The sequence below is a fragment of the Macaca fascicularis genome, chromosome 3, assembly GCF_037993035.2.
Source record: "Macaca fascicularis isolate 582-1 chromosome 3, T2T-MFA8v1.1".
NCBI lineage: Eukaryota > Metazoa > Chordata > Mammalia > Primates > Cercopithecidae > Macaca > Macaca fascicularis.
Window position 1 is genome coordinate 180,538,728 of NC_088377.1, and position 13,421 is coordinate 180,552,148.

A 13,421-nucleotide genomic window follows, 5' to 3' on the forward strand; every position below is an offset into this window, starting at 1 on the left:
GCCATGCACTGCATTTAGAAAGTAACAGGAACTGCTCAATTCCTTGTACTGAGGAAGAGAGTAGTTTCATTTACAGACAGCCCAACTCTCTGAAATCGCCCCGATCCTCATGAGATCAAGAAGGTTGGTCTTTAGGACCCTAGAAATACCATACGTTCCTAAGGAAAAGTCTGGTTCTTTCAGATGATCATAATTCAGTTGTATTTAGGCTCCATCCCAGAATAATGTTTGGCACATTTGTGTAATTATATTTAGCGTCTTTAAGTGCTTGTTCTTTATATAATTTAGGAGAAAAATACAAAACTCAACTAAGAAATGACTGCTCACCATTTCTATGAGCTCTATCTAAAGCAATCACGTTCATTATAAACCCCTTCTCGAAGGGTGTGCTTTTCGCTAACGTGTCTCTAAACAAGGCTGGCTCTGTGAGTGCCTCCGGGAGGAGAAAGGGGCCCGCTGTGGCAAGGAAGGGCTCTCCTGGCACGGAGTTGAGGACACCCTATATTTCCCAGTGCTGCCGGAGTTAGCTGCACCTGGCTCACCCTCTCTGTCTTGGGGTATCTTTGTGTCTGTATTTCTCATGGGTGGTTAAGTGAGGCTGGTTCTCTCTCCCCTACTCAGTGCAGTCTGTGTGTATGCACCTTACCCTATCAATATCTGCCTTTAACACTTCAAGCAAATCTGTCTGGACCTCCTTTACTTTGGAAAAATATAATCCCCTATTTATTTATTTAGAGACAGGGTTTTGCTCTGTCACCCAGACTGGAGTGCAGTGGTGCAATCAAAGCTCACTGCAGCCTCAACTTCCTGGGCTGAAGCGATTCTCCCACCTCAGCCTCCCAAGTAGCTAGGATTACAGGCATGCACCACCACGCCTGGCTAATTTCTGTATTTTTTGGAGAGATGGGGTTTTGCTATATTGCCCAGGCTGGTCTCCAACTCCTGGGCTCAAGCAATCCGCCCACCTCAGCCTCCCAAAGTGCTGGCATTACAGGCCTGAGCCACCATTTATTATTTCTTAATTTCTATTAACCCCTTTCTCCCATAAAAGCAAAATATGTATAAGCAAATATGTTATCTTCTTAGCATTCCAAGGATAGTACAGGGAAATAAAACCCTAAATATCTCTCCTCTCACTAGGAAATCCAGCCGGGCTAGCTCTCAGTACAGCATAAGACTCCTGATCTCAGGGTCATGTCCTCACACCTGTAATCCTAGCACTGTGGGAGGCCAAGGCGGGTGGATCACTTGAGGCCAGGAGTTTGAGACCAGCCTGGGCAACATGTTGAGACCCCATTTCCTCAAAAATTTTTTAAATTAGCTGGGCATGGTGGCACATGCCTGTGGTCCTAGCTACTCAGGAGACTGAGGTGGGAGAATTACTGGAGCCTAGGAGGCTGAGGCTGCAGTGAGCCTGGATCACACCACTGCACTCCAGCCTGGGCAACAGAGTAAGACCCTGTCTCAAAAAAATAAAAATAAAAATAAGCAACAAAACCAAATAACCCTCTAACTAAGGAGAAGGAAAAAAACCTTGAGGATATTTCTCTTTGTTTTCCAGTTAACCTCAAAAAAGTCCCACTGTGAAGTCTGAGAGAACGGGGCTTACGTATAGAGAGGAAAAACACGGAGTGCATTTCCAGAGGTGGCACTCGGCAGCACCCTGGTTGACAGGACTCAACGCTCCCCTCAGAAGGGGTGGCACCCCACCCCACCCACTTCATGACCTAGAGGGCCCGGGTGCATCAGCCATCAGGCATCAGGCACCGACACCACACAGGGCGGCAGCCAGTGCTGCTGCTTCTCCTCCCCTTTCCGCGCATCTTTCTAGGAGCGGCCCCGCCCCGGTTCCAGAAGCCGGAGTCGGCAGCACGCACTGGGCATCCGATGTAGGCCGAGTTGTGGACGCCGGGGGGCCTCCTGTAGGTGCCGTCGCTGTCTGTGGTGATGAGCCGGTCCTTCTCAGCATCGGCAGGACAGCCGTTGACCTGGTGTTTCCGGCGAGGCTTGGGAGAACGTTTTATCCGTGAGCTGCCAGGAAAAAGAGAAATTATCTTCGTAGGAAATCACTATTTTTGCCACTGGCTTATCAACTAAACACTGAGTACCCTGAGTACCCAGGATGTGCTGGCCCCTGGAGACACCCCATAGGATATAAACGCCACGTACCACACAGTCTCTGCTCTAAGGAAGCTCAGAGCCTACCTAAACAGACCTATTAACCCACGTGGAGCAACACAGATACAAAGCCATTTGTAATCATGACATTATTTAACTGTATAGATGTTCAGAAAAGGAGAAGTCAGGGGGAGCTATTAGTCCCATGGGGCTAGAACTAGGACTTTATTTTATTATTCTTTTTCTGAGACGTAGTCTCATACTGTCGCCCAGGCTGGAGTGCAATGGCACAATCTTGGCTCACTGCAACCTCCACCTCCCAGGTTCAAATAATTCTCCTGCCTCAGTCTCCTGAGCAGCTGGGATTACAGGTGCCCGCCACCATGCCCAGCTAATTTTCATATTTTTAGTAGACACGGGGTTTCACCATGTTGGCCAGGCTGGTGTTGAACTCCTGACCTCGTGATCCGCCTGCCTTGGCCTCCCAAAGTGCTGGAATTATAGGCGTGAGCCACCACGCCTGGCCCAGAACTAGGTCTTAAAGAGTGAATGAGACCTGAAGCCAGGGAGGATGTGGGAAGCGGGTGCCGGGGCAGAAACGGCAGGCAGGCGAATGTTCAGGGGCTAGCAGGCCGTCTCCTGGGTGGCAGTTCTGTCCATGTGGCTGACCTGTGGAAAAGAGCTGGAGCGGAGGGGCTGGGCTGGCCTGCGACTGAAGCAGGTCCCACCTGGCAGGCAACAAGAGCCGCCTCTCTTGCTTTGAGCCTCCTCTCTGCTTTGAGCAGAGAAAGACATACATAAGAGCCATGTTTAAGGAAAACGCATCTATGTTGGGGACGGGAGTCTGGGAGACCAGAGGAAGGTAAGACCCCAGACCCTGCAGGCAGCTGTGAGAAAACCAACGAAGATCTGCTGGGCACCGGCCTGGGTGGCTCTGGGAGATGAAAATATTGGAGGTGACAGAGTGGGAGGTGAGGAAGAGCCAAGGACACCACAGAAAGGGCCGGTGTGGGAAGGAAAGGGTGAGTGCAGTTGTAGACAGGCTGAATTGGAAGAGACGATTAAATCCCCAGGAAATGCCTCGAGGCAGGCAGAGGGGCAGAGGTGAGAGAGCAAACAAAGCCGCTGCCTCCCACGCCAAGGTGACCCTCAGCCAGGGGAAGCCTTCCCAGTGGCCTCCACATCCTTCTGTGCATGAACCCCTTCAACTGTTTTCAGAGAGCTCCACGTGAACACGGATGGGGTCCTTCTGTCACAGGTCCTGCAGTAGCAGAGGGGCTCCTGTCCTGCTCCTGTGCCCCACAGCACCTCTGCACGCCCGCCCCAGCCGCCTAGCCGCAAGACCCCAGCCCACCTCTTCCTGGGCTCTATGAACACGGAGGGCACACTGGCCGTGGGGTCCAGGATCTTGTCGATCTGCATCTGCGCCCTGCGGTACACCCGGTGTCGCTCCTTGGTGTCACCCGAGGACAAGTCGTCCACCACCGGGAACTCGTAGTGCCCGCGGCGCTTGGCACGCAGGCGGATCTTGTTGCGATGGTGCTCGATCTCAGACTTGTGCCGCAGCGCAGTCTGAATCTGAGGAAGGGTGAGGGAGAGAAAGACAGCCATGGCGGTCCCGGGAGGCTTCCGGGACACACACTTTGCAAAGTCTTTATTTATTTTTATTTTTATTTATTTATTTGAGATAGAGTCTCACTCTTGCCCAGGCTGGAGTGCAATGGCATGATCTCAGCTCACTGCAACCTCCACTTCAAGAGTTCAAGTGATTCTCCTGCCTCAGCCTCCAGAGTAGCTGGGATTACAGGCAGGCACCATCATGCCCAGTTCATTTTTTGTTCTTTTAGTAGAGATGGGGTTTCTCTATGGTGGCCAGGCTGGTCTTGAACTCCTGACCTGAAATGATACACCCGCCTCAACCTCCCAGAGTGCTGGGATTACAGGTGTGAGCCACCATGCCTGACCAGCAAAACCTTTTAGGAGCGCCTTCCTGCTATGCTCCTCTCACCCACCCTTAACCTGCTGTCTGTAAGCTCCACGGAGTTACCGACAGGGCAACAGGCACAGCCCAGGGAGGAGCAGAGACCCTGCCATCCCACAAGCTTTACCCTCAAGCACTGCGTGGTGCACTGGAGTCTTGTCACCATCCCCCAAAGCAGGGAAAAAAAGTCACTCGAACCTTGGAAATTGGCCAGTGACAATTTTGAAGAGACATCTGATAACTAGAAAAGAATAAATATTTTCCTCCTTTAGAGATCTTTAAATAGGACTGACAGATACAAAGAAGATAATTACCTAATGTCACTGAAACAAGTTCCCTGGCATGAGACCCCCTGCCCCCAGAGTGGCATCCCCAAAGACGGAGACCTGAACTGGGTCGTAGTGTGAGGAGGATCAGAAGCTGAAGTGGCTCTTTCTGAGGAGGGCAGCCCTGGTCGGCCACGCTAACACTTTTCCGCATGTCTGCCACTGTGCCCTACAGTGTCCATGCACAGTATCTGATCTCCAACAAGCGTGATGTTTTACATTAAGAATCCTTGTCAGCAGCTTATGCCTTTAGTAACCAGTTGACACTGTACCTTGCCCTCATTTTCAAACACTGACCAAATCAGAGTGTGAGGTTTTTTTTGTTCTTTTTTTTCTTTTGAGACAGAGTCTCACTCTGTCACCCAGGCTGGAGTGGCAGTGGCGAGATCCCAGCTCACTGCAACCTTCCCCTCCGGGGTTCAAGTGATTCTCCTGCCTCAGCCTCCTGAGTAGCTAGGATTACAGGCACCCACCACCAAACCCAGCTAATTTTGTATTTTTAGTAGAGATGGAGTTTCACTATGTTGGCCAGGTTGGTCTCAAACTCCCAACCTCAGGTGATCTGCCTGCCTTGGCCTCCCCAAGTGCTGGGATTACAGGCGTGAGCCACCACGCCTAGCTGAGTTTTTAAATTAACAGACTTTTAAATAAAAGCAAATACCTCTTTGTTGATTTTATTGGTTTCTGCCACTCGGTCGGCTGGAGAGGGGCGCTGGACGGGAGGTGCCGGGATCGGCTGCATGGCAATGAGCTGGATCTTACTGGGGACCCGCCGGCTAGCCTCCGGGGGGCGGGAGATCCTGTCCACATGCTCGAAGATGGAGGCTGATGAGTGCTGCTCGTTTCCCGAACTGGGCAGTGGTGGCCCTGGAACAGAAGGAAAAGCAAAACATATACACAGAGTCATCTAAAGAAACAGCAAATAATCAAAATTGTGAATTATTCTTTAAAGAATCCTTGGACGGGCCTCTGACCAAAAATACATCCCCAATGCAGTAGCAGAGTGCTTGCAATTTCGCTCTCTGAGCTTAAATAGTCTGGGCTGTATACTGTATCCTCTCACTTCATTAAAAACTACAAGTACCCTGAGAAGAGATGGGAGGAAATCATGATGATACTGTGTCAAAAACTGCAGTGTTTCGTCTAACTGTGGTTCAAAATCTTCAGTCAGAAAGAATGTAGGACAGAAGGAGCCTGAAGGTGCTCAGTAGTCAATAAGCCATTCACAGAACTCTTAGAAAACACATTGATAGCAGCTCTGAACTATTGCTACCATCTGGGAGGGAGCTCGCCGGAGTGATACAAATTCAGTTGCCAAGGCAATGTCGTACTACAGAGAAAACAGAAGACCGGTACACGCAGACAGGTACCAGTTAACAATGGCCAATTCTGGCTTTTCAGTTCTGATGTGGAAAGAAAACGAAGTTGAAGACACATGAGAAGAAAAACCCTGTTGCTTGCAGGGAATTCGTTCCCACTTTATTTTTTTAATTTATTTTTTATTTTTTTGAGAGAGAGTCTCACTCTGTCAGCTAGGCTGGAGAGCAATGGCGTGATCTCGGCTTACTGCAACCTGTACCTCCCAGGTTCGAGTGATTCTCCTGCCTCAGCCTCCCAAGTAGCTGGAATTACAGGTGCCTGCCACCACGCCTAGCTAACTTTTGTATTAATACTTTTAGTAGAGACTGGGTTTCACCATATTGGCCAGGCTGGTCTTGAACTCCTGACCTCAAGTGATCCACCTGCCTCGGCCTCCCAAAGTGCTGGGATTACAGGTGGGAGCCACCGCGCCTGGTGCTAGTTCCTACTTTAAAAACAGGTGAAGAGTACATGTATAAATGGTTACATGGCAAATTTTAGGCCATGTATATTTAACCACAATAATTTTCTTAAAAACTAATCAGAACTGTGAAAAAAAAAAAAAAAGAAATTCAAATGCACCAAAAAAGACAGAAAAGAAACACTTAAAAATGTTAACAAAACCTGAATCTTCACATGATGGGCGATTTTTCCCAATGTCTTTTATTTTTGATAATGAGGATTTTCTGTAATAAGTATTATTTTTATAGTAGAGATAATCCTAACACACTTTAATTTTGAAAAGAGAAAGAGAAAAATGAAGATGGGCTGAGTAGAAAGAGCTAGTTACTCACACTTAAGAAGGTCAACTGGCCAGGCACAGTGGCTCATGCCTGTAATCCCAGCACTTTGAGAGGCTGAGGCAGGAGGACTGCTTAAGCCCAGAAGTTTGAGACCAGCCTGAGCAACACAGTAAGACCTTGTCTCCACCATTTTTTTTAAAATTAGTTGGGTGTGATGGCACACAACTGTAGTCCTAGTCACTCAGAAGGCTGAGGTGGGAGGATCCCTTAAGCCCAGGAGGTAGAGGTTGCAGTGAGTCGAGATCATGTCTCTGCACTCCAGCCTGGGTGACTCCAGCCTGGGTGAGACCCTGTCCTCCCCCTGCCCTCCAAAAGATAAACATCAATTGATGCCTTTCGTCTAATTAGCCGCAGTCACCTCTGGATGCTGCTTTCAAACAAATGGCCAGCAGGCTGACAGAGGGAATAAGCGCATGCAGAAACTGCTTCTAAACAAAAGCCTAACATTTGAAACTTCAAAGCATAAGTGAAAAACACAAAGGTCTCTCCTCAGTGTAAAAAACATAGATGAGCAAAGCAGTAAGAAGCAGTAGTTGATGTTTCATATAAGGAAAGCACGGCATTACTATGTAAGTCTGTATTCTCTCTCAATTTGAATTACATTCATTATCCCAAGCAATGAGAAGTTATTTGTCTGATTCTGAATGAATGATGTCTGTCTTAGCCAGGGGGCACCATTGTCTGGATTCCAGCTATGCTCAAGCTTTCTTTCCTGGCCCCACACCCAGAAGGAACCTGACTATCTGTGCATTTGTGCAATGGAAGCACAGCCAGGCACCACCATTCATCGGTGGCAGCTACTCAAGTTGCAGGCATAATGCCTAAAAGGAGATCATGAGCTTCACCAGACAGGCTAGCCCTGCTAACCCAGACTTATAGAGTAACAGCAAATGTCACAGAGGGGTAGCCCATTAAGCTACTGATACCTAGAAGTGGGATCACTTTCCTCCAGGGTGGCAGAGACCTCTGGGTTGCTGGGAGACAAAGGTGACAGGCATTTAAAAACAAAAAAAGGCCCCTCCCCACTAGACTGTCAGCCCTGCCTGGATACCACTGGAGCGGCAGCCTGAGACTGGGCTCCTGTCCAGAGCCTGACTCACCCCCTCCCACTGTAGTCACGGCCCTTGCTTCATCCTCACTGAACTGTTCATAGACTGCAACCAGAGAAGGAGGGGATGCATAGACCCCTGGGCCACTCTACACAGCTGAGGGACCAAGCAGAGGAGAGGAAATAAGAGGTGCAGAAAGTCTTCCAGCTTCCATACTGCCCAGAACCCAGTCCTTCGACATGGCTGAAAAGAGGGGCTTTTAATTTTTTTTACATATACATATAATATATATCACACATATATATTATATAATTATATCACACATATTATAATTATATATTTTCATTTATAGAACTGTATATGTAATATATTATATAATTAGTAATATATTACTATTATATTAGTAATTGTATATTACATATTATATACTTATATATCATATATTAATATATATTATATATTATTGATTGCTATACATTGCACAATTTTTCTAAAAAAAGCTCCCCGGACAATAATGATTAGTACAAAGTACAATGGACACACAGAGATTAATGCTGTATGAATCCTGCCTTAAGACAAGTAGGAACTTGGGATTAAAACCCCTTTCTTTTCAATTATTTTTTAAAAGTAATGATATAAATTTTACTATATAGTCAAGATACCTATTGTACCTCATGGTAACTATAATTAATAACAATATATTGTATACTTGAAAACAGCTAAGAGAGTAGATTTTAAGTGTTATCACAAAAAATAAGTACGTGAGGTAATGTATATGTTAAATGGCTTGATTTAGCCATTCCACAATGCATACACATATCAAAACATCACAATTTAGCCATAAGAAAGAATGAAATCCTGCCATCCGCAGCAATATGGACGAGCCTGGATGACATTAAGTAAATAGGCCAGGCACAGAAGGATAAACACTGCACTGTGCTCGCTCATATGTGGAAGCTGGAAAGTTGATCTAGAAGTGGAGAGTAGACTAGTAAGGTAACTTGAGGCTGGGAAGGGAAGAGGAGGGACAGAGACAAAGGTTGGTTAACAGATGCAAAAGCACAACTAGAGGCTGGACATGGTGACTCTCGCCTGGAATCCCAGCACTTGGATAGGCTGAGGCGGGAGGGTAACTTGAGCCCAGGAGTTCTAGACCAGCCTGGGCAACATGGCGTGGTGGTGTGCATCTGCAGGCCCAGCTACTCAAGAGGCTGAGAAGGGATGATCACCTGAGCCTGGGAGGTCAAGGCTGCAGTGAGCCCTGACTACACCACTGCACCCCAGCCTGGGCAACAGAATGAGACTGCATCTCAAAAAAATAAAAATAACAGTGCACAGTTAGAGAGGAGGAATGGGTTGAGCACCTATAGGCACTGTAGGGTGACTCTAATAATTTATTGTATATTTTCAATTAGCTTGAAGAGCAGATTTTGAATGTTCCCAAGGCAAAGTAATGATAACTTTCTCTGTGGTGACAGATATGCTAATTACCCTGATTTGATCATCACATAGTATATTCATACATGGAACTATCACAATGTCCCCCATAAATATTTGCAAGTATTATATGCCAACTAAAAATAATACAAGCAAAAAACATATCATGTTGTACACCATAAATGTATATGTTTTCTTACCATCAGTTAAAATATAAATAAAAATCTTAAAAAGAAAGAAAAAGGCTGGGCATGGTGGCTCATGCCTATAATCCCAGCACCTTGAGAGGCTAAGGCAGGAGGATCACTTGAGCCCAGGAGTTCAAAACCAGCCTGGGCAACATGGCAAGACCTCGTCTCTACAAAAAGTAAATAAAAAATTAGCTGGGGGTGATATGCTCCTGTAGTCCCAGCTACTCAAGAGGCTGAGGTGAGAGAACTGCTTGAGCCCAAGAGGTCAAGGCTGCAGTGAGCTGTGATTGTGCCACTGCACTTAAGCAAAATAAATAAATAAATAAATACAGTATATAGGATTGTACGGAATAGGATAATGTTAACAAAGCAAAATGAAAGAGAAAAGTTCAGTCTGAATTACTAAAATGTCAAAGCAAGAGAGCATTTTTAAAGAAATTATTTCATTATCTACAAGTAAATATAGTCAAACCATTTTTTTGTTTTTCCCCCTCGAGACAGGGTCTCACTCTGTCACCCAGACTGGAGTGTGGTGATGCAATGACAGAGCACTGCAGCCTCGACCTCCCAGACTCAAGCGATCCTCCCACCTCAGCCTCTTCAGTAGCTGGGACCACAGGCACACACCACCAGGCCTGGCTAATTTTTTCTATTTTTTGTAGAGGCAGAGTCTCGCTATGTTGCCCAGGCTAGAAAACTGCATCTTTACTAATGTGTGCAACCCACGTTAATATCCTGTGTGACAGCAATCACGTTTATCTCATCGTCACTGCATCACCAACACCTGACACACCACAGGCACTTAGCAAGCATTTGCTAAATGGATGACTCAATGACTGCGGTCATCTCCACTATGTTTATAAAATTTTACCTTGAAAAGATCTCTGAGAATCTGCCTTCATGAAAAGATGAGAATTATACTTTATGATCTCAATCATTTTATAAATGGTATGGTACTCCAAAATTACTTGAAAACCTTCATTGTTTCAATCTCATTTAAACTATTTTGAAAACGCTTTAATTTTTTAAAAATATGGAATGCTTCCCAAATACGCATGTCATCCTTGCACAGGGGCCACGCTCATCTTTGTTGCGTTTCAATTTTAGTCTATATGCTGCTGAAGCGAGCACTGCAAGCTCCTTAGCACATGCAAACGTCAGTGCCAGCTTGGTTTGCATGTGCAATTCTAGAATTTGGAATTTGTGGGATTCAGATGAACAAAGTTTTAACTACTTAAAAATCACACACTTGCACACGTGCAATCTAAGGAGAGCATAAAAGAATGCTGAGTATTTTGCAACGCTTACCTACTTGGTATATTCCTGATGATAAAGGGGAGAGAGAGAAAAACTACAATCATGCACAGACGCAGCAATGGCAGCCCATCTCCTACCTCATCTCTCCCTTCCCATCTTCACTAAGGGGAGCCAGTGGTTATGATGAGTTATTTTAAAGCTGCAATGGCTGTGAACACAGTGACGTTTGAGTAAATAATCTTTTAAGGGTTCATGGATGGCCATGAGGGTATGTGTCAGGGCCTAGTCACCTTCCAAAAACACTCAGCTGGAAAAGGAATAAAGCACAACCTCCAATTTACCAAAACTGAAACAACAGTCTTCTCTCAGCTTCCATTGCAAGGTGGGTCCTTAATACGCCACATGACCTGGGACAGTCATCAACAGCCTTGCCAAGAAGCCTAAAGAGGGCAGGTAGCTGTGCCACCCGCAGGAGTGAAAGGGAATGCTGGTCCCACAGCGACATGGAAGAGGGCTCCAGAATGGATCTCAAGTAGTCTCCCTCCCCACTCCCACCTCCATTCATTTGTACTTCATTGCGACTTTCAACAAAAGCAAGATTTTTATGTGAATTGTAAAATAGGCCGGACAGGTGGCTCACGCCTGTAATCCCAGCACTTTGGGAGGCCAAGGCAGGCAGATCACATGAGGCCGGGAGTTCAAGACCAGCCTGGCCAACATGAGGACACCCTGCCTCTACTAAAAATACAAAAATTGGCCAGGTGTGGTGGTATACGTCTATAATCCCAGCTACTCGGGAGGCTGAGTCATGAGAATCACTTGAGCCTGGGAGGCAGAGGTTGCAGTGAGCCAAGATCACGCCACTGCCCTACAGCCTAGGCAACAGGAAGAGACTCTGTCTCAAAAAGCAAAAAGTTTTAAAAAATAAAATAACGGAAAGCGAGGAGAAAAACTCAGAATATTTTAAAATAGGATATTTAAGTTTCTATGCAAGCAATAAAATACCTACATGGCAGCATTAAAGCTATCTCATAGCACCTTTCAAGAAGTAAACAAAGTTCTAAAAGTAAACTGATATTTATAGTGAGAAAACTATCTTTCTACAACATGAAAATAATGTACAGATTCTGGTATCTCTTCAAATTATAACAGCAGCATCTGAGCTTCTAATATTCACAAAATCATCTAATTCGCTTCTCTCCTTCACATTCAACTCTCCGTCCCAGAGCTGTGATGCTTACTACCTGGCTTCTGAGCCTATGTTGAGAGTGGTGTTTGATTTTTGTTATTCTTATAGAATATACTGGTTGTAATGCCATCAGACGGCGTTAAATGCAGGCACTGAAAGTATTTCTCAGATAAGCAACGAACAGAACTTGATAAAATCCAGAGCTCTTTCCACTCCCCACCAAATATTTCTTTCTGAGGATCAAAACGAGATTCTAATCCTGTCTATCAGAAGCAGTGTCTGTTACCATGGTGCTAAATAATTTTTAAGATTTTGAAAAACTACATACAAAGAAAAAACTCTTCCCTTTTTCTAAGGGGATGTCCTTAACATTACAAAAGAACTAAGTGGAAGGAGCTGGAAGGAACTGCAAGGACCGGCTGGTGCAGCCCCACAGGAGCCTTGAAGCCTGAGCCACCTGCGAGGCCACAAGCATGTCAGTGAGGGGAGACAAGGATGGGTTAGTGCAGCCCCACAGGAGCCTTGAAGCCTGAGCCACCTGCGAGGCCACAAGCATGTCAGTGAGGGGAGACAAGGATGGGTTAGTGCAGCCCCACAGGAGCCTTGAAGCCTGAGCCACCTGTGAGGCCACAAGCGTGTCAGTGAGAGGAGAGGCCCCTGGGCTTCTGTCTACAGTCTGTTCATTTCTAGAATACAGTTCACTCTGCACTGCATTTCCATACAGAGAAATGTATGACTAAATACTATAAGTATAAAAATTACTATTAAGCCGGGCGCGGTGGCTCAAGCCTGTAATCCCAGCACTTTGAGAGGCCGAGACGGGCAGATCACGAGGTCAGGAGATCGAGACCATCCTGGCTAACACAGTAAAACCCTGTCTCTACTTAAAAATACAAAAAAACTAGCCGGGCGAGGTGGCGGGCGCCTGTAGTCCCAGCTACTCGGGAGGCTGAGGCAGGAGAATGGCGTGAACCCGGGAGGCGGAGCTTGCAGTGAGCTGAGATCCGGCCACCGCACTCCAACCTGGGTGACACAGCGAGACTCTGTCTCAAAAAAAAAAAAAAAAATTACTATTAAAAATAATATCCTGGCCGGGCGTGGTGGCTCATGCCTATAATCCCAGCACTTTGGGAAGGCAAGACGGATGGATCGCTTGAGTCCAGGAGTTCAAGACCAGTCTGAGCAACATGGTGAAACCCCATCTCTACAAAAAGATACAAAAATTAGCCAGGTGTGATGGCATAGGCCTGTAATCCCAGCTACTAGGAAGACTGAGGTGGGAGGATAGCCACAGCCTGGGAGGTCGAGGCTGCAGTGAGCCGGGACTGTGCCACTACACGCCAGCCTCTGTGACAGAGCAAGACCCTGTCTCAAAAAAAAAATAGTAATAATAATATTCTGAGGCCTCCCAATTATCTCTGCATTACTGAAATGCAATCCTTAAATAAAAATAAACCTCCATTAAATACAACAGCTGTAGCAGCACATCTATTTAATACAACCTATTACACTAAAAACAAGCTACCTTGCTATCCCTCCAAAAAAATGTTCCCAAGTCTAAAGACTTGTGGGTCTCACTTTGTAACAGGGCATCAGTCTCAACAGTCATACCCTTTAGAACAGGAGTGAAGTTCATCTTATACCTGGCCTATGAAGCTGTATGTGACTCCCAAAGCAAACATGCTAAACCATCTGATCACACTAAACCACC

General features: G+C 46.1%; 1 protein-coding gene and 1 non-coding gene across 7 annotated transcripts in view; both read right to left on the reverse strand.

The window, feature by feature from the left end:
- Positions 1-13,421, reverse strand: part of KIAA1549 (KIAA1549 ortholog) — a 145,739-nt gene that overhangs the window by 33,095 nt on the left and 99,223 nt on the right. For all 6 annotated transcript variants that reach the window (XM_045388284.2, XM_045388283.2, XM_074036080.1 and 3 more), the window contains 3 exons: positions 5,087-5,292; positions 3,473-3,696; positions 1,878-2,031 (listed from right to left, as the gene is read on the reverse strand). In XM_045388284.2, the coding sequence (XP_045244219.2) occupies positions 1,878-2,031; positions 3,473-3,696; positions 5,087-5,292 (584 nt within the window). The remainder of the gene's footprint in view (positions 1-1,877; positions 2,032-3,472; positions 3,697-5,086; positions 5,293-13,421) is intronic.
- On the reverse strand, positions 10,292-10,395 carry LOC123572584 (U6 spliceosomal RNA). Its single transcript, XR_006697152.2, has one exon. It is a non-coding gene; the product is annotated as a U6 spliceosomal RNA (small nuclear RNA).